Source organism: Zingiber officinale, chromosome 8B, assembly GCF_018446385.1.
Source record: "Zingiber officinale cultivar Zhangliang chromosome 8B, Zo_v1.1, whole genome shotgun sequence".
NCBI classification, from domain to species: domain Eukaryota; kingdom Viridiplantae; phylum Streptophyta; class Magnoliopsida; order Zingiberales; family Zingiberaceae; genus Zingiber; species Zingiber officinale.
In genome coordinates, this window is record NC_056001.1 from 15,099,612 (window position 1) to 15,123,178 (window position 23,567).

Below are 23,567 nucleotides of genomic sequence, written 5' to 3' on the forward strand. Positions count from 1 at the left end.
AGTAAGAGAGAGAGGGAGTGGGAAGACATGTCATTGTTCTTGTTGATTGGAGAGTATTTAATTTGATGGTTGAAGAGTTCCAAGTTCAGCCGTATATAGAAAAAGTCAACCTTCAGTCAATAAAATCTAGGACTTGGTCAAACTGATGGATAGTTCATGAAATTTAGGACAATATAACAGCGACGTTCTTGCATGAAATGCTTTCTCGAGAAGCATTCTTATCGTTGAATTCTTCATTATTATGACAAGTTTACTAGATTTAGCAACAGTAAATACACTGTGGTCAATCAATTTTATCAACTTGTATACAAGTTAGAAGTTTTAATTAAATAATAACTATTATATTAGTTTTATGACTAACACCATAGATATAAATAGTAATGAGCGAAGGTTCATTAATGTGGAAATGAGAATATAATTAAAGTGGCGTGAACAAGTGTCATATAATGAAGATATTCTTCATTAGATTGTTAATGAGATTGGTGTGATACATGTGTTGAAGATATCCTTCATTGCATTGTTAATTAAGGAAATTTCACACAAATTATTTATCATATAGTTGGATAATGTTATAGCTAGATATATGATGTAAAAAAAAACTTATGCAAGAATATATAAAAAAAATCAAAAGTCAAAATAAAATCTAAATGCATCAATGAAAGTCACAATAATGTATGTGCTAAAACTAATTTATCCATGAATTTTTAACCATATAGCAAACCAAACTAACCTAATTAGGAGTTTTTTTTATATAAAAAATCAAATTATTTTGTTTATAAAAATCCAACAAGTTTCTTCCAAGAAGGTGTCATCCATCATGGAAAGTAATGGGTTGAGTTTTGTAAGTCATTTGGAAATAGGAGGTTCCTAGTCTACCTAGAAAAATAATATCTCCCTATTGAGCTGTGATATATCTATTGAAGAATCTAAAGTCAATTCCTAGTTCTACGACAATTTCTTGGTCGTCTTGCTCATACAAAGTCTATCAAATTCTCTACCATACATTATCAAAGTAAAGACAATCAGCAATTATATTTAATTTAATTTAATTTGTTTCACTATGTTTGTTTTTTTTTTGAAAAGTCTAAACTAGTTTTTCTTTAATAAAAGAAAAGAAATGCCATCCCTTTCAAATAGATTTGTCTACACCTAATGATCCTTTTGTAACTGTTCTTCTAAAAAAACTCGATGCCTTAGAAAAATAAAATTGAAAGATCTCCAATTAACTGTTCACTATGTATCTACCTTCTTCTAACCGACCCGACCGGGTGGCTTCTGGTTCTCGATTCTGACAGTTTTAAGTCGTCAGTTGATTCACTTCTTAGCCATCAATGAAGTAACAAACTTGACGAATGACATCTCGAACGCATTACATAGTCACTATATAACATGACATTGTCAATGTATAAACAAAGATTCAGTCACAAGTTAGGTTAATCATCAATGACATATGTTAAACATGATGGATTATCAGTAGACAACAAAATTGATGTGATCACATTAAAGCAACGAATGGTTTCGAATTCAACAAGAAGGTATTCGTCTTTGGGATCATCATTGCAGTTAAACATGATTACATCATATATCAACAATGTTTGATCACTAACAAAGCACATGTAAATGGGATCATGTACTAGACCTTGAATAGTGGTTCATTTGACCAGTTATTGCTATGGTCACTCGAAATGGCGGTTCAATACTAGCAAACTATCTATGCTTCAGAAGATGATTCTGGTTGTAAATGAGACTTAAAGAACTTAAGAACCTCCTCGTAGACCGATTTCTTGAAATCAACTGCCTGTTCAGGAGGAGCGTAATGTAGCGTGAGATTCAAGTTTACTTGAAGCGGCCATCCAATATAGCAAGCACTACAAGAGTAGGTTTGTTTACCCACATGATCGATCACTTGATGTGGTGTCATCCACATCCACTCTCCGAATTCTGGCTTCTCACTTCCGTCCCCAGCAAGATTAATTTCATCTTCGCTCCCAGTGAATCTAAATAAAAACCTGTACTTCATAGTAGGCTTAGCTATAGAGAATGAGATTACAACACCAGCATTTTCAAAGTTAGAAGGAACAAATATCAACATTCTGGAAGTAAAGCTTTCTTTAATTCAAGAGCACTTAAATGAGAAATAACAATCAATAGATTTTGGATGAACCTTACTGGTCATTAACTAAGACTAAGAACATCAAAGTTGTCTCAATTGTGCAGTTAACTACAATCCTATGCTACACTCACTGAAGTCTGATCCCTGTGCAGTTAACTACTACTTTCCAAAGGTAGAATATCTACCAAAAGATTTAATGTACAAACATAGAAAAGATACTATATGTTTATAAAGGGAAACAGAAATTGGATTTTAATAGGACAAAAGCGAGAAAACAAATTAGCCCCCAGTGAAGACAATTGGATTTTGTCATCCTTGTGGGTTAACTGCTAGATAAGATGTGTGTTTTGTACAAACCATTTCTCATGAACATCCTTTTTCAAAATGCTATATTAAACATGCACCTTTCAACAACCTTACCAAGCATGTGTAGCACAAATGCTTATGGTAACAAGCCTCTCCATTGCATTTAAGAGGTAGAAATTCATCAGGAACACTGGAATTCTTACCACTTTTGTGCTTGACCTTTCCAATCTGTTCCCCATAGTTTGTTAAGCTTTGCCCTTACTTCTGGAGGGAAATCATAGGTTAACCAGTAAGGAACCTGCAGTAGCAGAGTTTGGAAAGCATATACTCAGTAGCTTCTCATACTTTAATGCAGTTATAAAATCCATGTGAACAAAAATAAGTTAGATTAACCAATTGCTAGATCTCATCTAAATACTAATTAAACCACATTTTCTTAGCTAAGAACATAGGCAAGAGAAAATATAGTGAATTATAGCTTAAATTGATTGACAACAAAAAAAACAAGATTAACGTCACAGATGGTAGCTGAATGCAGAATGCAGAATGCAGTTGGGATATTGCTGCCACATAAAGAAGAGAACAGACCTGGTGTATGGCAAAAATTAAGGCAGCTAAAGAATTAAATTTTTAACCTCATTATTTGATTATGCCTCTGGAAACAGCCTCCTACAAAAAATAGGGTAAAACTACGTACAATAGATCCTTCCCCGGGACCTCGCCTAGCAAGAGCTTCATGCACCGGGCTGCCCTTATTATTTGATTATATCTAGCTTTAATGGCATAAAACTAATAGTTGAAGCTTTGGTTTAATCCAAAGACTAATTAATATATACTAGATTCTTCCTAATGATAATTCTTTTTGTTAGAACAGAGCCTAATCAGTAGTGTATCCTACAAACCAATACAAGCGATGATTGTTCATAGAACAAAGTTACATGATATATCCCCAACCCATTTGAAGAATCAGCATCTTATTCCATACCAAAATAAAATGAAAAGAAATGCTCGTTGTAGTATAAATTGGTCACCTCGGCAAGGATCTCTGCTGATGTAACTCCTGTTTCTTCTTTCAACTCTCTAAAGGCAGCAATCCTAGCATCTTCTTCACCATCAATACCACCCTGAATAAGAAATTCATGAAAGAGAGTAAAACTCCAGTTGCAAACAGAACGTCACAAATTGAAGTTGCCATATCCAGGTCTCTCCACGGTTTGACAATAGAAGAGGTAGTTATTTAATCACCGATTTCAAACCTATTCTACAGACATGTCACAAACTAGAATAAAAAAGGTACAAACACTCCCCTTAATTAGAAGTGTCATTTGGAACCATTCTTTGTTAGAATCAAATTTTAGGAGTATTAAGTTAGTCCAGTTATTTATGAAATTATTTCCGATAGGAAATTATTTAGTTCAATTATTTGACTAAACGACTAAATGACTTGTGATATAAGGCAAATAATTGATGCAAATAATTAAGATCACCTTTGAAAAATTTGGAATTAATTATTTAGGAAAAATAACTATATTATGAATGATAATTGATTGACTTGTTATGTTGCTTTACCAGGATAGAAATTTTAATACAACAACAACAACAACAACCAAGCCTTTTCCCACTAAGTGGGGTCGGCTGTATGAATCCTTTTACGCCATTGAGCTCTATCTCCTATTATATCATCATCTATATTTAAATAAATTTTATCTTGTTTTATTGTTGCTAACCAAGTCTTTTTTGGTCTTCCTCTTCCTCGTTTTATATGCATGTTTATCATAGTTTCACATCACCTAACTGGAGCATTTATTGGTCGTCTAAGTACATGTCCGTACCATCTTAAACGTGTCTCTCTGAGTTTTTCCTCAATAGATGCAACTCCTACTTTCTCTCTAATGCTCTCATTTCTTATTTTGTCCATCCTCGTATGTCCACACATCCACCTTAACATCCTCATCTCTGCAACTCTCATCTTCTACACGTGTTCTAGTAGGTCTAACTGTCATTTTATAGAACTTACCTTTAAGTTTAAGAGGTACTTTACGATCACATAAAACACTCGACGCTCTCCTCCATTTCACCCTTGTATTCTATGTAAGAGACATCTCTCTCAATCCCTCCATCGTTTTGTAAAATTGATCCTAAATACTTAAATTTCTCGGTTCCAAGCAACTCGTCCTCTCCTATCTTAACAATTGTTTCATTACTTCTAATATTGCTAAACTTAAATTCCATATATTCCGTCTTTAATCTACTAAGCTTAAAACCTTTTTCTTATAGTAGTTTCCCTCAAGATTCTAGCTTAGCATTTACTCCTTCACGTGTCTCATCTACCAAAATAATATCATGTGCAAATACGCACCTTGTGTCTTGAATGTGTGGTTCGTTCATAATTAATGTAAAAAGATAGGGACTTAGAGCTGATCTTGATGTAACCCTATCTTTATTGGAAATACTTCAGGTACTCTCCTTGAAGTCTTTACTCTAGTCGTTACATCCTCATACATATCCTTAATTAGTTCAATATATGTTACGCTAACATCCTCTTTTCTAAAATTCTCCATATAATTTCTCTTGGGACTCTATCATATGCCTTTTCTAAGTCAATGAATACCATGTGTAGATCTTGTTTTGCTCTCGATATTTTTCAATTAATTGTCTAAGAAGATGTATAGCTTCTATTGTAGACCTTCAGGCGTGAACCCAAATTTATTTTTCATCGAGTCTCCTTCCTTAATCTTTTTCTATTATTTTCCCAAAGTTTCATAGTATGACTCATTAGTTTAATACCCTATAGTTTGTACAATTTTGTACGTCTCCTTTATTCTTATATAAGGGAACTAGAGTACTTAGATATTTTTTTTGTTTTCAATATCATATTAAATAATTTTGCAAATCATTCAATACCTTATTTTCCTAGGCACTTCCATACCTCTATTGGGATATCATCTGGTCTCATTGCTTTTCCATTTTGCATCTCATTTAAAGTTTGTTCTACTCTGAAGTTTGAATTTTACGATAAAAATTTAAATATCTATACTCATTTAACCTACTTAAATTACCTAAGATAGTTGCCTCTACCTTTATTAAAAAGTGAAATTATATTTTCCAATCTTTTATTTCTCCATCATTTACTAGTACCTATTCATCTTTAATATATCTTATTTGGCCAAGATCTCTTGTCTTCCTCACTTTCACTTTAGCTATCTATAAATATCGCTTTCCCCTTCTTTTGTATCCAAATTTTGATATAATCGTTCAAAAGTTTCATTTTTTACTTCATTCACTACTTTCTTAGCCTCTTTCTGGGCTATTGTATATCTTTTTAAATTTTCTTCGTTCTTACAAATATATAATTTCTTATAGGCTATTCGTTTCTTCTCCAATTTCTCTTGTTCTTTCTTATTCCACCATCAAAATTTCTTACTTGGTGTGCATATCCCTTTGACTCACCGAGTACACTCTTAACTATCATTTCAACTTTGATACTATCTTATCTCATGTCGTATTATAGTCACCGTATATTTCACCTAATGCTTTTACTCCTACCTTCTCCTTAAATATGTTCTGTTTCTCATCCTTTAACTTCCACCATTTAATTGAGTTGTGTATATTTTTTTTCTATTAATACTATGATTGAGGCATATATCCAATACTAGTAACCTACGTTGGGTAGTTAAGCTTTCTTCAGGGATGACCTTACAATCTTTATAAATCTTTAAATCCCCCTTCCTAATCATAAGAAAGTCAACTTGTGATTTATTATTCTCACTTTTGAACGTGACCAAGTGTTTTTTTTCTTAAAAAAATATGTTAATATAAGGTCATATGCTGCAAAATCTAATATAGTTTTCCCTTCCTCATTTCTCGTTCCAAACCCATGTACTCTCTCATATTCCTCATTTTTCACTCCGACATGTCATTTAGATCACCTCTATTAAAATCCTTTCGTTTGGTGGAATATTTTGTAATATTTCATCTAAGTCCTCCCAAACCTTAATTTGGTAGCTTCATTTAATCCTACTTGTGGTGCATATACGCTAATTATATTCATAGTTGTTTTCACCACTATTATCTTAAGAGTTATAATTCTATCTCCTTTTCTAACTACTCCTACAACTTCCTCCTTTAACGAACTATCTATATCAATGCTCATTTCATTTCTTATTTACTTTTTCTTGTATACCATAACTTAAAACCCAAGTTTTCTATTATCTTTGCATTCTCACCTACTCATTTTGTCTCTTGTACATACAAAATACTAGTTCTTCTCCTAATTATAGTATCTACTACTTCCATTGATTTACCAGTGATGATTTCTATATTTTATGTTTCAAATCTTAGACTATTAGTTTTCCTATCATATTTGTTCTTATCTAACCTATGGTGTGAGAACTCTTGTTTATTTAACACTACACCCAAGTTCTCATGGAGATGTAGCGGTCTTTGCAGCTGGACCTTGCAATGTGATCCTTTTGTGTATCAACCTAACACTCACGAGTTAGATGTAGTGGTCCTTGCTGAGACGTTAGAATGGGACCTGCAACGCGTTCCTTCCGGGGAACAACCTAGCATTAGCACAATAGTTTAATGGATTCATTCATGAAATTTTGCCATAGTTTGACGCTGGCTGGCAACCTAACGCAACCCTCCTCCTTTATCCGGGCTTGGGACCGGCCATGACTGGTCATCATGGGATAGAAATTTTAATAGATTTTATTATTATCTAATGGTAAAAGTGAATAATTCTCTCATGATGAATTTATGATAATATTTTTGAAATTATTTAAATGAGACAAAGATTTGTATTATGTTTAATTTGATTATAGTTAATTTATGATATTTATAATACTTCCAAAAGTATTGAATTATGCAAATTTTGAATATTATTGTAATTAGTAGAATAGGTTAAACAATTGATTACTTGTTCTAATTTAGATAATTATTTTTCTAATGTTAATTGACCATTTTATTTAAACTAAATTTAATCTCTTTAGAATTATACCTCACCAAATCTTTCAGTTCCTATTTAATAAACTAAGACAAAAAATGTATTATCTTTAATTTTAATCATAATTCATTTAGGATATTTAAAATATTTTCGAAAGTATTTTATTACGCTAATTTAAATAGTATTGCAGTGAGTAGAATAGGACCAACAATTGTTTTACATATAATCTAATTTAAATTATTATTTTGCTAATGTTAATTGGCCTTTTATTTAAACTACTTTCAAACTCTTTATTTAGTAAACTCTGTATCTTCACCAATTCATTTCATGAAATTTGGAAATTTTAAAAGTTTTGGAGACCAGAGTATATCAACATTAGAATTTATGAGGAAGGCCCCTCCCATTATTCTCTTGGCGGTGCAAATCTTTTATTATATCATGCTTGTTTTCATGCCTTAGCATCTCGATCAATTTTCATATTAGTCACAAGAGGACCGAGCATAACCTCTCCCATGTCTTGGCCATTTACACTAATGGCTAGTAGTCATCCGTGATTTACCTCCTCCGTATTGGCCTAGGGACTGGTTGACGGGAGCGCTGGGGGCGAACGAATCGTCTTTTGCCACATATTAGTCACAAGAGAGTAGATACAAAGACATGAAAAAAAGATACAAAAAATATAGTGCACCACAAAGGGAAGAGGAAAAACCTGCCTCATAAATCCTAGATGCCAATATATTCTCTCTCTCATAAACCTTTTGATTTTCTAGATTCTATAAAATAAATTAGTAGAGACGGAGTTCATTAAATAGAAATAATGAGAGTAGAACTAGGTTGAAGAGAATAATTAGTTTAAATAAAAAGGTCATTGAGAATAAGTAAAATAATGGTTTAAATCAATTGTTTACTTATTCTAAATATTCAATCATCTTTAAAGATTATAAATTAACTATGAGAAATTCAGATGCTTATAATAGAAATTATTTTCTTAGTTAAATAATTCTGAAATTATTTAAATTTTACCATCAAATAATTATAAAATGTATTACAATTTACCTTTTATTGAACAATTCTAATAAAGAGATATAATAAATCAATTAATTATCATTAACAAATTAAATATTTACCCTAAATCATTAATTTTAAATTATTCAATGGTAATATTAATTATTTACATCAATTATTTTGAAATTTGTTATTAATTATTCATCAATAACAAAGAAAGCTTGGGCAATCAAGTGTCATATATCTCAAATCATTTAATCCTTTGATCGAATGATAATTGACTAAACAATCTCCTATATAGGGATGTAAATGAACCAAATGGTTCGCGAGTTATTCGGAGCTTGATTCGGTAAAAAGTTCGTTCGAGTTCGTTTGTTTATCTTATCGAACCGAGCTCGAGCTTGATTTCAAGCTCGACAGTTTTATCGAGCCAAGCTCGAGCTTAAGGATATTCGGCTCGTGAGCTCACGAACATGTTTATTTATAGGCTCACGAGCCAAAAAAATGAGCCTTAAAACGAGCCTTAAACCGAGCCAAAAAAACGAGCTCTAAAACGAGCCAAAAAAACGAGTTCTAAAATGAGCCTTAAAATGAGTTTTAAAATGAACCAAAAAACGAGCTCTAAAATGAGCCAAAAACGAGCTCTAAACGAGTCCGAAAACGAGCCCGAGCTCGCTTAACGAGTTAGGCTCGTTAACTTTGATAATCGAGCTAATAACGAGCCGAGCTCGAACTGTTCGCGAGCTTGATAATTCTAAAATGAGCCGAGCTCGAGCCTTGTGATAAAAGCTCGATTCGAGCTCGAGCCGAGCTCGAGCCCGAATATAACTTAAACGAGCCGAGCTCGAGCCTAATACTGTTCGGCTCGGTTCGGCTCGTTTACATCCCTACTCCTATAGGCTATAGCAAACCAATTTCACAAAATTATAACTTAAAGTCCTAAAATTGACCCATGACAATCTTAACTGAGGAACTCCTTGATGAAATCAATTCTTAAATCACAAGTATTATAGTCCTATTTCTGTGGTTCAAGAAATTGGAAAGAACTCTGTTTGACTTTGTATTTAACTAAATTGGCCTGATGATTTCATTATGGTAATGTTGTTTATGTTTAAACTATGAGTTTAAAAGCATAGGAGTAACGCGTCTCAAGTTTTTGATGAATGTAGCAACAAACTGTTTTTATCAGAAACATCCCGAATAGAGAATGAAATTCCCACTTCTATCTCATTATCAGCAAATTCTTTGCAGTACTATTCCAAATAAACAGGAATTAAAATGAAGCAAATGGGCAATATGGAGTGATACACTTCAAATAATTATGCACAATCCTAACTGATGCGGTGATGATAAGGGGCCCCATCCCGCGGAGGATAGCGGTCACGGTGGAGGTCAAAATTAAGGCGGTCAACACGCAGATAGCATCGGTCGGTCGGGCGAGCATGCCTCGACCGGGGGGAGAAGGTCTTGGTCCGATCCCGCCTTCGACACGGGGAGGTGTCAAATAACTGACGCTCAATGGAGTATTGGACGCCGAACGGAGGAGGAGACGATGTGCAGAAGTCGGGCCGAGCGGCTACCCCGCTCGGCCATGCGGCAGAACTCGACATTGGCAGAGCGGAGCTTCGGCCTAGCGGACGAGACACAAGAACAACGGAGTTACGGACGAGCGGACGGGACACAGGAGCAGTGAGGTAACGACCGAGCGGACGGGACATAGAAGCAGCGAGGTTACGACCGAGCGGACACACGCACAGGAGTAGCGAAGTTCTGGCCAACCGAACGAGGCACTGGAGCAGTGAAATTCCGACCAAGCGGCCAACCCGCTCGGCCTAGCAGTAGACTCCCTCTGATATCCATTGACATCCTTTTGGGAGTTGGTGCTGCCGACACCGAGTATGGACAACCAGAAAATCGTACGACTTCCACTGTCACTTCAGAGATATGCTTGACCCGTTAAGGTACTGTGTCAGGGGCACTTTATTAACAAGTCTTTTCAAGAAAAACTTTGGAAAGTGTGCTCGCCTTGGGGGTGTGCACGCATACTACAGGACTTCTATATAAAGGAGGGTCCAAGCATCGACGGAGGTACGCAATACGCGATAGACACGGTTCTCGCTACTGTTCATTCTTGTTGCTCCGCCTTCTACTTCATCGTCGGTGACTGACTTGAGCGTCGGAGGGCCAATGTCGGGGACCCCTTCCCTGGCTCGGCACTGACATAATCTGTGTTGCAGGTCCGAGCAGAGTCTACAGGCAGTCAGCAAGAGCGCCACATCCCTAGCTTTCCATCTCATCGACTTTCAAACAGGATCATACTTGACGCCGTCTGTGGAAACTTAACTTGCATCCGAGTTGAGAAGATGGAGGACGTTGGACGACTCACAACCTTGACGCTCACCAAAGCGGAGCTCGACATGCTTGTGCAAGCCCGAGCGGCGAAGATGTTCAAGCAGCAACAATAGCAGGCACTAGCTGATCGGCTAGTACAACAGCCGACGACGTTGACAGCAGGAGGGCGAGCGGGACTAAAAGACCAACCGGAACCAGTTTCCATATGGGGGCTGAATAGAGGGTCAACCAACACACAGGGGGAAGTGTCGCCCGCGCCCATCCCATTTCATCGCGCCTTGTTTCAGACCCCCTCAGAAATAGCTCAGGCGAACTAGGAGAGGGGGTCATCTTCGGACAACCTCCCCGTTCGGGACGCGCAAAAAGGAAAGGCGCCCAGAAGTCACGCATCACCCAAGCGAATTAATCAATAGTTCTCTCAGGCGATCTTGAGTGACCCTCTACCCCGGAACTATACCCCACTGGCGATCGGGGAATACAACGGAACGACCGATCTAGATGATCATATGGATAAGTTTGATAATGTAGCCACGCTGCACCAGTACACGGATGGGATGAAGTGCCGAATCTTTCTCAGTACTCTCTTCCGCTCGGCGCAGCGCTAGTTCTGAAGACTGTCGGACGACTCAATACGTAGCTTCAAGGACTTCCGAGCTGCGTTCCAGCACCATTTCGCCAGCAGCCGACGCTATCAGAAGACAAGCGTCAACCTCTTTGCCCTAAAGCAAGGATCCAAGGAAGCGCTCCGACCGTACATCAGGCGTTTCAATCAAGTAGCCATGAATATCCCCTTGGTCTCATCCGAGACGATGATGAACGCCTTCACTCAAGGGTTGGTTGAAGAAGAGTTCTTTCGATCACTCATCCGGAAGTCGCCCAAGGGCTTCCACCACCTGCACAGGAAGGTCAATGAATACATAAACGTGGAAGAAACTCAGGCAGCGAGGAAGAAGGAAACGCTGGCCGAGCTCGCGCCGACGACCGACGAGCAGCCACCAACAGCCCAAGGGGCCAGGAGTGGAGGGAGCGCGGCCACACCAGGAGGCCAGGACACATACCGTGCAATATGTGACCTCCGGTCGGCCGAAGAGGCAAGGTATGGACGCCAATGTTCTGCTCCTTCCACCAATCGGCGACGCACAACACGCGCGACTGCTACGATCTGGCACCGATCAACAACCGACCGACGCCGAGAGGATACCCCCGCCGATCTCCAACTCCCGATTGGCGACATAGACAACGATCTACCGGGTGACGAGAGGACGAAAGAAGGGCGCCCGAGCGGCACCATCAGCATCAGCGGAGGGATAGCACTGATCCCTCCCGAGTCACGGTCGAGCGAAATAGACCCTCCACTCGGGAAGAAGAAAACAGAAGCAACGTCGCCCGAGGAGAAATAGACATGATCGTCGATGGGTCGACCTGCGGTGACTCCAACAGAGCCAGGAAATTGTACGCCCGGCAACTGGAGATCCACGCCGTGGAATGTAGCAGGGAGAAGGCTGAGGGGCCCGAGATAAGCTTCGGCCCCAGAGATATGGAGGGAGTGGAGATCCCTCATGACGACGCGCTGATCATCCAGGCAGTAATTACTAATTATATTATTCACCGAAGTTTTGTTAATACAGGAAGTTCAGTGAACATCATCTTCAAGAAGGCGTTCGATCAATTATAAATCGATCGAAATGAGTTGCTGCCAATGACGACCCCTCTCTATGGTTTCACGGGCAACGAGGTACTGCCGCTCGGACAGGCCCTACTGGCCATCTCGCTCGGTGAAGAGTCGCTGAGGAGAACAATGACCACAAACTTCATTGTGATGGACGCACCGTCGGCCTATAACGTCATCTTGGGTCGACCGACCCTCAACGAATTTCGGACGGTGGTGTCTACCTACTGCTAAAAGATCAAGTTCCTAGTGGACGACTGGGTGGGCGAAGTCAAAGGCAATCAGTTGGCCGCTCGACGATGCTACGTCGAGAAGGTCAAGTCCGAAGGAAGAAACGCTCAGAAGAATCCGCGCTTAGAGTTGAGCGCAATCACTGAAAGACCTCCTACATTGGTGTACGAAGAAAAGGAGGAGGTTCAGATCCACCCCAGCCGAACGGAAACAACCACCTTTATAACCGCCGACCTGGGGGTGGAGAAGAAAACAGAGTTGGTCGCTTGCCTTAGATAAAATCATGATGTGTTCGCCTGATCGACATACGAGCTTCCCGGTATCTCCCCGAGTGTAGCTTAGCATGAGCTTCATGTCCGACCGGACGCTCGACCGGTGAAGCAAAGTAAGAGGGACTTCAGCGCGGAGCAAAATTTGATCATCCGGGCGGAGATAGAAAAGTTGTTGGAGGTCGGCCATATTAGGGAAGTTCAATTCCCGAGCTGACTAGCCAATGTCATGTTGGTCTCCAAGCCGGACAATAAATATTGGGTCTGCATTGACTTCCGCCATTTGAACAAGGTATGCCCAAAAGACTTCTATCCGTTACCCAGGATAGACCAGATGTTGGACTCAACGGCGGATTACGAGCTGATCTACATGCTCGACACATACCAAGGGTATCACGAAATGTCGCTCGCTCAAGAAGACCAGTAGAAGGTCAGCTTCATTACGGCCGACGGAACGTACTGCTACAAGTCATGCTGTTCGGACTTAAGAATATTGGAGCCACTTACCGGAGGCTGATGAACAAGGTGTTCCGATGACAGATTGGTTGTAACATGGAGGTATACGTTGACGATATATTAATAAAATCCCTCCGAGCTGTTGACTTGTGCGCAGATATCGAGGAAATCTGTCGAACGTTGAGGGCGTATGGAATAAAGCTGAACCCCAACAAGTGTCTATTCGGCGCAAAGAGTGGTTGCTTCCTGTGTTACATTGTCACCGAGCGTGGCATTGAAGCCAATCCAAGCAAAGTCAAAGAGTTACAGGACATGTCACCGCCTCGGAACTTGAAGGAAGCTCAAAAGCTAACCGGTCGGATCACGGCGTTATCCAGATTCATATCCAAGTCATCCGACCGAATTCTGCCTTTCTTCAAAGCATTTCGCCGAGCTACAAAATTCTAGTGGGACGCCGAATGCGATCGGACATTGAAAGAGCTTAAGGAATATCTTAACTCCTTGCCTGTATTAGCCAAGTCAATTGTTGGTGAGCCGCTCTGGATCTATTTATCATCCAACGAGTATATGGTTGGGTTGACTCTAGTTAGGCAGAACGACCAAGAGCAACAACCTGTATACTTTTTAAGTCATATATTAAAGGATGCAGAGTCTCGCTACATTGGTCTGGAAAAATTAGCTTATGCTTTGATTCTCGCCGCTCGGAGGCTTCGCCCATATTTTCTCGCACACTCAATCATCGTACTAACTAACAGCTCCTTGGGGCAGGTCCTTCTCAACCCCGAGGCATCAGGAAGACTGATCAAATGGTCGACCGAGCTGAGCGAATTCGACATACAGTATCAACCATGAGCGGTAATTAAGGCTCGGGCCTTGGCGGATTTCGTCATAGAGGTCCAGAGTGACGAGCCGGAGGTAACGTGGAGGATATCTGCTGATGGCTCGTCCACTCGGCAAGGTAGCGGAATCGGCATATTGCTCATCTCACCACGGGAAGATCGGATGCATCTATTTGTTCGGCTGGACTACAGAGCCACCTATTATGAAGCTGAGTATGAAGCATTGATAGCCGACCTACAGGCAGCCCGGCATATGGGAGTCGTTAAAGTCCTCATCCACTCGGACTCTCAGTTGGCCGCTCAGCAGTTATCCGGGAAGTTCGAGATAAGCAATGCTCGACTCAGGCTCTATGCGGAGACCTTCAAGAAGCTGAAAACCAACTTTCAAGAGGTCATTATACAAAAAATCCCCCGATCGGAGAACCAAGCGACAGATGAGTTGGCAAAATTAGCCAGTTCGTTATCGCCGAACGTCATAGGGCAGCCGATCGAACAGGTCTCGTTAGTGGCACATATTGACTGAATGGAAGGAATGACCTTCCCGAATGACTGGAGGACAGCTCTAACAGAGTTTCTGCGGTCGGGAATAACACCTGCCGATCAGGAAGAAGCTCGCCTGCTGAAGAACAAGGTCAGACGGTTCATCTTGGTCGAGGACCAACTTTATAAGAGAGCAATCTCCAGGCCCCTAGTTAAATGCGTCGGATCGGAAGATGTCGAATACATTCTGCGGGACATGCACCAAGGTTCCTGCAGAGGTCATCCGGGCGGCCGTGCATTAGCTCGTAAGATACTACTCACCGGATATTTTTGGCCGACCCTCCAAGAAGATGCCCACTTGGAAGTGGCCACCTACTTGTCCTGCTAAAAGTATCACAACCTTCCGTACCAACCGACCGAGGAAATCAAGGCGTCCACAGTATCTTGCCTGTTCGATTAATGGAGCATGGATATCGTTGGGTCATTCCCCATAGCGACCGGTCAGCGGAAATTTCTACTTGTCACGGTCGACTACTTCTCGAAGTGGGTGGAAGCCGAGCCACTTGTAAGAATAACCGAGCATATGATCATTAAGTTTGTTTGGCAGAACATCATATGCCGGTTTAGCATACCACGCCGGCTCGTATCAGACAATGAAAGACAGTTCGCCGATCAGGGGCTCAGAGAGTGGTGCGAGGGTTACGACATCCAACAGGCTTTCACCTCTGTGGCCTACCCCCATGCAACGGACAAGCCGAAGTCACTAATTGGAAAATCCTCAGGGTTCTACGCACTCGGCTCGACCACGTCGGAGGCAGCTGGGTCGACGAGCTCCCCAGTGTGTTGTGGGCCCTTCGCACGACCTCGAAGGAGGCGACCGGCATAACCCCCTTCCACTTGGTATACAACGACGAAGCAATCATCCCCGTGAAGGTCAGAGTAGAATTCGATCGGGTGCAGTACTACGATGAAGGAAACGCCGAACGGAGGCTCATAGAGCTCGACTTGGTGGACGAAACGCGGTCGAAAGCAGCTGTTCGGCTAACGGCGTACTGGCAACGGATGAAGTAGAACTAAAACCGGAGGGTGATCCCGAGGTCCTTCCAGGTCGGCAATCTCGTATAGAAAAAAGTGAAGTCGGTCGACGACGTCACCAAACTTGAAGCTCCATGAGCGGGACCTTTCAAGATCGTGCAAAAGCTCCATCCGGGCATCTACTACTTGGAGAATGAGGGGGGACGGCAGCTCGAGAGACCATTGAGCGCGAATCATCTCCAATCCTACAGGGTCGGATGAGAGGTGCATGATTGAATACATGTATTTTTGTATGTTTCTTAAACGTAGGGCAAAATATGAATAAAAACGAAGAATGCCTCTTGAGATGCGTCTTCCCCAACGGTCAAGTGGCGGCCTTAAACCCTTGTCATCATCAACGGTCGAACGGCGACCTTAAACCCTCGTCTTCCCCAACGCTCGAGCGGCGACTTTAAAACCTAGACTACATCAACGGTCGAACGACGACTTTAAACCTTAGTTTACATCAATGGTTGAGCGGCGACCTTAAACTCTTGTCATCAACGGTCGAGCGGCGACCTTAAACCTTTGTTGTCATCAACGGTCAAGTGACGACCTTAAACCCTCGTCTTCCCCAACGGTCGAGCGACGACCTTAAACCCTTGCCTACATCAACGGTCGAGCGACAACCTTAAACCCTAGTCTACATCAACGATCGAGCGACGACCTTAAACCCTTGTCGTCATCAACGGTCGAGCGGCGACCTTAAACCCTCGTATTCTCCAACGGTCGAGCGACGACCTTAAACCCTAGTCTACATCAACGGTCAAGCGGCAACCTTAAATCCTCATCTTCCCCAACAGCCGAGCGGCGACCGTAAACTCTCGTCTTCACCAACGGTCAAGTAGCAACCTTAAACCCTAGTTTTCGCCTCATCTTCCCCAACGGTCGAGCGGCGATCTTAAACCCTGGTCTACACTAACGGTTAAGCGGAAACCTTAAACCCTAGTCTACATCAACGGTCGAGCAGCAACCTTAAACCCTAATCTGCATCAGCGGTCGAGTGACGACCTTAAACCCTAGTCTTCGCCTAATCTACATCAACGGTCGAGCGGCGACCTTAAACCCTTGTCGTCATTAACGGTCAAGCAGCGACCTTAAACCTGGTCTTCATCAACGGTCAAGCGGTAACCTTAAACCTTGGTCTTCATCAATAGTCGAGCGGCGACCTTAAACCCTTGGCTCAATGAACGGGCAAGCGTCAGTCTTATAATCCGAGAGGAATGAGCGACCAACCATGAATACGAGCTACTCTCCAAGTCTTCGAAGTACGACGATCGTTCGGGACTATTCTTCAAAATAATCTTTGCTGATCAGAAGGTCGTAGAATCATAATGAGCAACTCTAAAAACAAATAGGACCGATCAGCTGGATAAAACTAGTCGTTGTCGATCGGAGGGGTCACGAGGCCACAGGTTTATGCAAAGTTCAAGAGATGAGTTGAAAAAACAAATACTAGAAGAAGACGAAGCTTAGCCGAGCGGGCTAGCATTCATTGACACTACAAAATTTTATAAAAAGAGGAACTCTCAACCTCACTCAAGGTAATCTAAGGCATCATCGGACAACGATTTGGTCAGATGTCCCGACTGATGACCTCACTTGTCAGAGCGGCGAGGAGGTAACCGCCTTCCCTAAGCTGGTTGAGCGTCCCGTTAATTGCAAGATCAAACAGGCGAAGAGCCCGATCGGCGACCTTGTCATTGAACGTGTCCGAGCAGATGTAGTTCCTCTTCATAGCCTCGAACCAGCTAGACTCGGCATCTTGATAGGTCTTCAAAGCCGTTCGGGAGGCCTCCGGCTCGTCCTTCGCAGTGACTAGCTCATTATTCTTCGCGGTGAGTTGGCCTCGAAGGGCGGTTTCTTCGGCCGACCAGCTATTCCGTTCGGCGACCAAAACATCTTCGGTCTCTTTGAGCTTCTTAGCGAAGGCCCGGGCCTCTTTATTCTTCAGGTCCAAGTCTTCGATGGCCCGGAACTTCCTTGCATTGGCCGACTCGATCTTGGCGTCAAAGGTGGTGACTTGCTTGTTGAGTCGAGCCAGCAAAGAGGTCTGCTCTGCGCTTTTTCCCCGCTCGGCCTCGAGTAGCGCAGTGCTCTTCGCAGATCGGCCCTCAGCTTGACCACCTCAGCATTTATCTGCTCTTGAGAGACGGAGGATTGGCCGCTCGACGCCTTCAACTTCTTGACTTCCTCCTCCAAAAATGCGAGTCTCTAGCACATAGCCAGACTCTCTACTCAATACTACGAATAAGAAAAATATAAGCGCCGAGCAAAAATAGATTAAGAAGAATACAACACTTACCCCAATCAACATCTGGGTGTGGTTGTCCGCAAGCGCCCCCGGAGGCATCATCGTTGCGCAGGCTCGGGCATTAGCCCATATCTGCGCGAGTGGCCCCTGGATAATTATCTGGTGCTCAAGGGCTCAGGATGCAACGCTAGCCGACTCGCGTCATTCTTCAGTCGGCAAATGGAGAACCATCGTTATATGGCGCTGGCCGCTCAAGGTCGCTCGTCCGGACGACCGAGACAAGGACGCCGGACGGATGCCGAACTTTTTGACCTTGGATGGCGGTGGCATGAAGGCTACTGGTGGCGCAGACAATCCCTTGCAGCAAACCGGACAATGATGGCGTCCGATCAGACGATGTGGGCCAGTAGTCTCTTCAACAGGAGCGGGGGTCGAAGTTTCAACCCGCGCAAACCGCACCACTGAGGATGCAGAGCGTGATGAAGGCTCTGTCCGGTGTCTCTTACGCCTAATCAGCGGCTCTCCTGAGGCGGCCGAGCCCGACGCCCCCTCGACTTGGACGACCGATTGTCGTTCGGAGGGAGGTTTTGATCTGCTAGCCGCTTCACCACTAGGCGTCCGGCTGGCTGCCCCCGCGTTCTCCAAGACTGGAGATGCCTCGCCCTCGTCTTGGGGGTCTTCTTGAGAGCTGACCGGTTGCAGGCTGCGACTCTCCAATTCCTCCACAACTGCCGCATTGATCACGACATCCGCAAGCTTAGCCTTGCCGGCCAGACGCGCACGTAGCATGATTTCGGCTGCAAAAAAGGGAGAAAAATCAGTTAGAATCAAAGGAAGGAGTAAAGAAGTTGCATACCTAGGCTGGACGGAAGTCGGGTGCGAATCGGACTCAAGCCGAAGATGTAGAGGACGCCCTCCCGCAGCAACTTGTGGATGTCATATTTCTGACCGGCCAACATCGAAGCTGCGTTGAGGTAGTCCGATCGGCTCTTGTACTGTTTCAAGGGAGGCTGACTCGCCACTTCGAGCTGTCAATGGATCGGGAAGTGTAGCCGCTCGATAAGGCGTACAAAAAAAAAATATTCTCTCCAATACTTATTGGAGGTCAGCATTTTGTCAAAGAAAACTAAGCTCACTCGGGCTTGGAAAAGGAAAATCCTCGGCTCGGACAATTTCGGGTAATAAAAATAGTGGAAGATCCGGGGAGTGAGAGGAATGTCGTGCAAGCAGAACAGAACAACTATCCCGCACAACAGCCGAAAGGAGTTTGACACTAATTGATGAAGGGAGATGCGAAAGTATTTACAAACGGCGGGAAAGAAGGGATGAATAGGAAATCGCAGATCGACGGTAAACTGATCCCTAAAGAAGGTAAGACAGTCGGGCGATGGAGAGTTTGGTCGATCGGAAGGAGAAGGAAGAACAATTTTGTATCCAGAAGGAAACTCAAAAGCGGCGGACAGACTCTTAGCATCCCCGGCGTCAAATCTGGACTCAGTAGAGGTGTACCAAGGCCCAGGGACGCAGACAGGCGGCTGTGAGAAACTCGCTATCGCAAAAAACACAGGCAGTGGAAGGATGCGGGGGGGAGGAACATTACTGGAATATTGCCAGAACATAAAGAAACGCCGAAAAACTCGAAGGCGGGTGCGATGGGGAGGAAACTTACTAGAAAAAGGTCGTCGGAGGAGCAGGGAAGGAGAAATGTCGTCGAAGCACAGATTGAGTTACCGCCGAAGAGTCGAAGACGAAGATGCGAAGGAGGCGGCGACGCGCATGGGCTTATAAGCCTCGGGGCCGGCCAACCGGAGCCATCCGATCTAGGTCGCGGAAACTCAGGCAGAGATCGGGTCGTTGAATTTGAAGCGCCAAACGTCACATCGCCAACGGATATCCGCTTGTCACGTCAAGCGTGCGGCGGCAGCGGACTGGACACGTGACGCCTCACCACGGGTCGACATTTAATGAGGGCAATTAAGAAGGTATGGGATCACACTCAGCCATTATGAGATGAATTTTGCACGGTCTCCCAGAAATATGGCTGACGTAAGCCTGCATCGCAAGACAACCCAAGAAAAGATTTCACAAGTATAAATGTTCGTTGTGCCGATCGGCTTAAGGGAGCAAACCTACGGCCAAACGACAAGCTTCAACAGGCCGACCAACAGAGAGCGGTCACATAGCCGACCGTTGCACCACGTTATCCCGATCAGAAACCACGGAGTGTTGAAGCCGATCGGGTGGCACGCTTCCCAGACAATTTTGTCCAGTCAGTCGGACTTGCAACCTCCTTCGACTAGACTTGAGGGGGAGGCATGTGATGCGGTGATGATGAGGGGCCCCACCCCGCGGAGGATAGCGGTCACGGTGGAGGTCAAAGTCAAGGCGGTTAACGCGCAGATAGCATCGGTCGGTCGGGCAAGCATGCCCCGACAAGGGGGAGAAGGTCCCAGTATGATCCCGCCTTCGACACGGGAAGGTGTCAAATGACCGACGCTTAATGGAGTATTGGACGCCGAACGGAGGAGGAGACGATGTGCAGAAACCGAGCCGAGTGGCTACCCCGTTCGGCCAGGGGGCAGAACTTGACATTGGCAGAGCGGAGCTTCGGCCTAGCAGACGAGACACAGGAACAGCGGAGTTACGGACGAGCGAACGGGAGACAGGAGCAATGAGGTTACGGCCGAGCGGACGGGACACAGGAGCAGCGAGGTTACGACCGAGCGGACACACACACAGGAGTAGCGAAGTTCTGGCCGACTGAAAGGGGCACCAGAGCAGTGAAACTCCGACCGAGCGGTCAGCCCGCTCGGCCTAACAGTACACTCCCTCTGATATCCATCGACATCCTTTTGGGAGTTGGTGTCGCCAACACCGAGCATGGACAACCAGAAGATCATACGAGGGAAGTTTCCACTGTCATTTCAGAGATATGCTCGGCCCGTTACAAGTCTTTTCAAGGAAAACTTTGGGAAGCGTGCTCGCCTTGGGGAACATGCACGCGCGCTACAGGAGCTCTATATAAAGAGGGGTCCAAACATCGACGAAGGTACGCAATACGCGATAGATACTGTTCTCGCTACTATCCATTCTTGTTGCTCCACCTTCTACTTCATCGCCGGGTGACTGACTTGAGCGTCGGAAGGCCAACACCCATACCTTTCCCTGGCTCAGTACTGACGTAATCTGTGTTGTAGATCCGAGTGAAGTCTACAAGCGATCAACGGAAGCGTCACATTCCCAACTTTCCATCTATCGACTTTCGGACAGGATCACTAACATATGATTTCTAAAACACAAATCCTCGACAAAATATGAGGAAAACTGACAGAATGGAATGGGCGCTGCTTAAGCACGTAATCTGAACAATCTAGATCATTAGCACATAAAAACGTACGCTTTTTCGTCAAGGAAGGACAAGTACAGCAAGGCGGTTACAATCACCTGAGGCATCTGCCAAGCGCCGGGAATATCGAGTCTCGAAGCTGAAAAGATCTGGAAACACGAAATCATCAATAAGAAGGATTCTCGAGAGACGAAGAACCGACCGGACACAATGAGATGCGACAAGCCTTGTTCTCGGGGTTGATGAGGCAGATCCCAACGTTCCTGCGGTAGCCCGGGGGAGAATTTTCCATGGAGGCGGCGACGAGGGGCGATGGTTTGGTGGAGAACAACGTGAACTTGAAGAACGTGGGAGGATTGATCGGGAGGAGGGATTTATTGAGCGAGGGCCAAGTAACGAGGGCGGCGGGGCGGGTGGCGAGGGAGGAGACCATCATCGCTTCGCATCGCCATGGACGAAAAGGTTGGTTTAGGAATTGGAATTGGCAAATTAGGTTGACGGTATTGCCCCTGGTCTTTTACAAATATTTGAAATCGACCAATCGACTCAAAACTACGCTAACTCTACACGTTCCTGGGCCGGGCTGGGCACGGCGACCTGGCCCGGACGTTGGCTGGTTAGAATGGAGCGGGACAAAATTTTAATAATCAAAAATATACTAGGCGTAAAGATTTTAATTTATTTTAAGGAATTTAGGATGGAATGATAATATATATATATATATATATATATATATAAAATAATATCTAGAAGCAACCAAAATAAATTGGATCATGTTGGGCCCGCTATGGGTTGCCGTATCTAGCAAATAGGGTTGTACATTGTTTAAACTTTATATGGAATTAGTAGGGATGTAAATGAACCAAACGGTTCGTGAGTTATTCGGAGCTCGATTCGATAAAAAGCTCGTTCGAGTTCGTTCGTTTATCTTATCGAGCCGAGCTCGAGCTCGATTTCGAGCTCGACAGTTTTATCGAGCCGAGCTCGAGCTTAAGGATATTCGGCTCGTGAGCTCGCGAACATGTTCGTTTATAGGCTCGCGAGCCAAAAAAACGAGCCTTAAAACGAGCCTTAAATCGAGCCTTAAAACGAGCCTTAAACGAGCCAAAAAAACGAGCTCTAAAACGAGCCAAAAAAATGAGCTCTAAAACGAGCCTTAAAATGAGCCAAAAACGAGCTCTAAAACGAGCCAAAAACGAGCTCTAAACGAGCCCGAAAACGAGTCCGAGCTCGCTTAACGAGTTAGGCTCGTTAACTTTGATAATCGAGCTAATAACGAGCCGAGCTCGAACTGTTCGCGAGCCTGATAATTCTAAAATGAGCCGAGCTCGAGCCTTGTGATAAAAGCTCGATTCGAGCTCGAGCCGAGCTCGAGCCCGAATATAACTTAAACGAGCCGAGCTCGAGTCTGATACTATTCGGCTCGGTTTGACTCGTTTACATCCCTAGGAATTAGGCATGACTCAATTTTTATATCCGGCAAAGGACTCAACTCAAAACATCCATGGGTAATTGTGTAGCTGTAGAGTCCATCTTAATTCTTTATACGGTTTGAGTCTCAAATTGGCCCAACTAACATATGAATTTGTTTTTCATGGATAATTGTATGTTGGCGGACTAAGTGTCATATTTATTTAGGAAAAATGATATGTTTAAGGAAAAAAATTCAAAGAAAAATTTAAGGATAGACATATAAAGTAATGAGACTCACAAAAAGTAAAATAGTGGGTCATGACTTTATGTGTCTATCCTTAAGCTTTTCCTTGAATTTTTTTTTTGAACATATCATTGATCTTTATTTAAATAGTCGATTTTCTATTTATTCAGTAGAAAAATAGATTAATCATTTCAGAATTAATGTAAATTATATATATATAATAGATGAATTTATTTTTAATGGATAATTGACTTTTAAAATTAGGGGCGTAGCCACTTTAAGTAGAGGAGGTGCGACCGCCCCTTCTCACATTTTATATATATATTCCTTGTCATTTTGAATAGTCGATTCATCACGATTCATTGTCGAAAATAGAAATTGATCACTTATTGGAAAGCTCATGACCTAAGTTATCCATGGGTACTACTTGAGGAAATATAATGATTTAAAATATTAAGTATTGAATTTTAAAATTAAAATATATAATAATAAACGGATGAACTAAATTATAAGACACGAAGTAAAGAAGTTAAATTAAAATTGAATCGGGTTTGGACTAAATCCAATA

At 43.0% G+C, this 23,567-nt stretch overlaps 1 protein-coding gene across 2 annotated transcripts; it reads right to left on the reverse strand.

The window, feature by feature from the left end:
• Nucleotides 1-1,467: 1,467 nt before the first annotated feature.
• LOC122015761 (nudix hydrolase 26, chloroplastic-like) lies at nucleotides 1,468-21,840 on the reverse strand. 2 transcript variants are annotated; one of them, XM_042572787.1, is made up of 6 exons: nucleotides 21,569-21,836; nucleotides 21,441-21,491; nucleotides 3,451-3,543; nucleotides 2,623-2,717; nucleotides 1,895-2,009; nucleotides 1,468-1,798 (listed from the first exon to the last, which is right to left on the reverse strand). In XM_042572787.1, the coding sequence occupies exons 1-6, from the start codon at nucleotides 21,776-21,778 to the stop codon at nucleotides 1,712-1,714; spliced, it is 651 nt and encodes a 216-aa protein (XP_042428721.1). In that variant the 5' UTR covers nucleotides 21,779-21,836; the 3' UTR covers nucleotides 1,468-1,711. The 2 variants fall into 2 exon arrangements, with proteins under 2 accessions (XP_042428721.1, XP_042428722.1); XM_042572788.1 differs by lacking the exon at nucleotides 3,451-3,543 and having other exon boundaries at nucleotides 21,569-21,840.
• Nucleotides 21,841-23,567: the final 1,727 nt, after the last annotated feature.

Coding starts and splice junctions, on each gene's coding strand:
- LOC122015761 (XM_042572787.1), bottom strand. CDS start 21,778: ATGATGGTCTCCTCCCTCGCCACCCGCCCCGCCGCCCTCGTTACTTGG. Junction 2,718..3,450: donor CAGCAGAGATCCTTGCCGAG/GTGACCAATTTA, acceptor CTGCTACTGCAG/GTTCCTTACTGGTTAACCTA. Junction 1,799..1,894: donor CACATCAAGTGATCGATCAT/GTGGGTAAACAA, acceptor CCTCCTGAACAG/GCAGTTGATTTCAAGAAATC.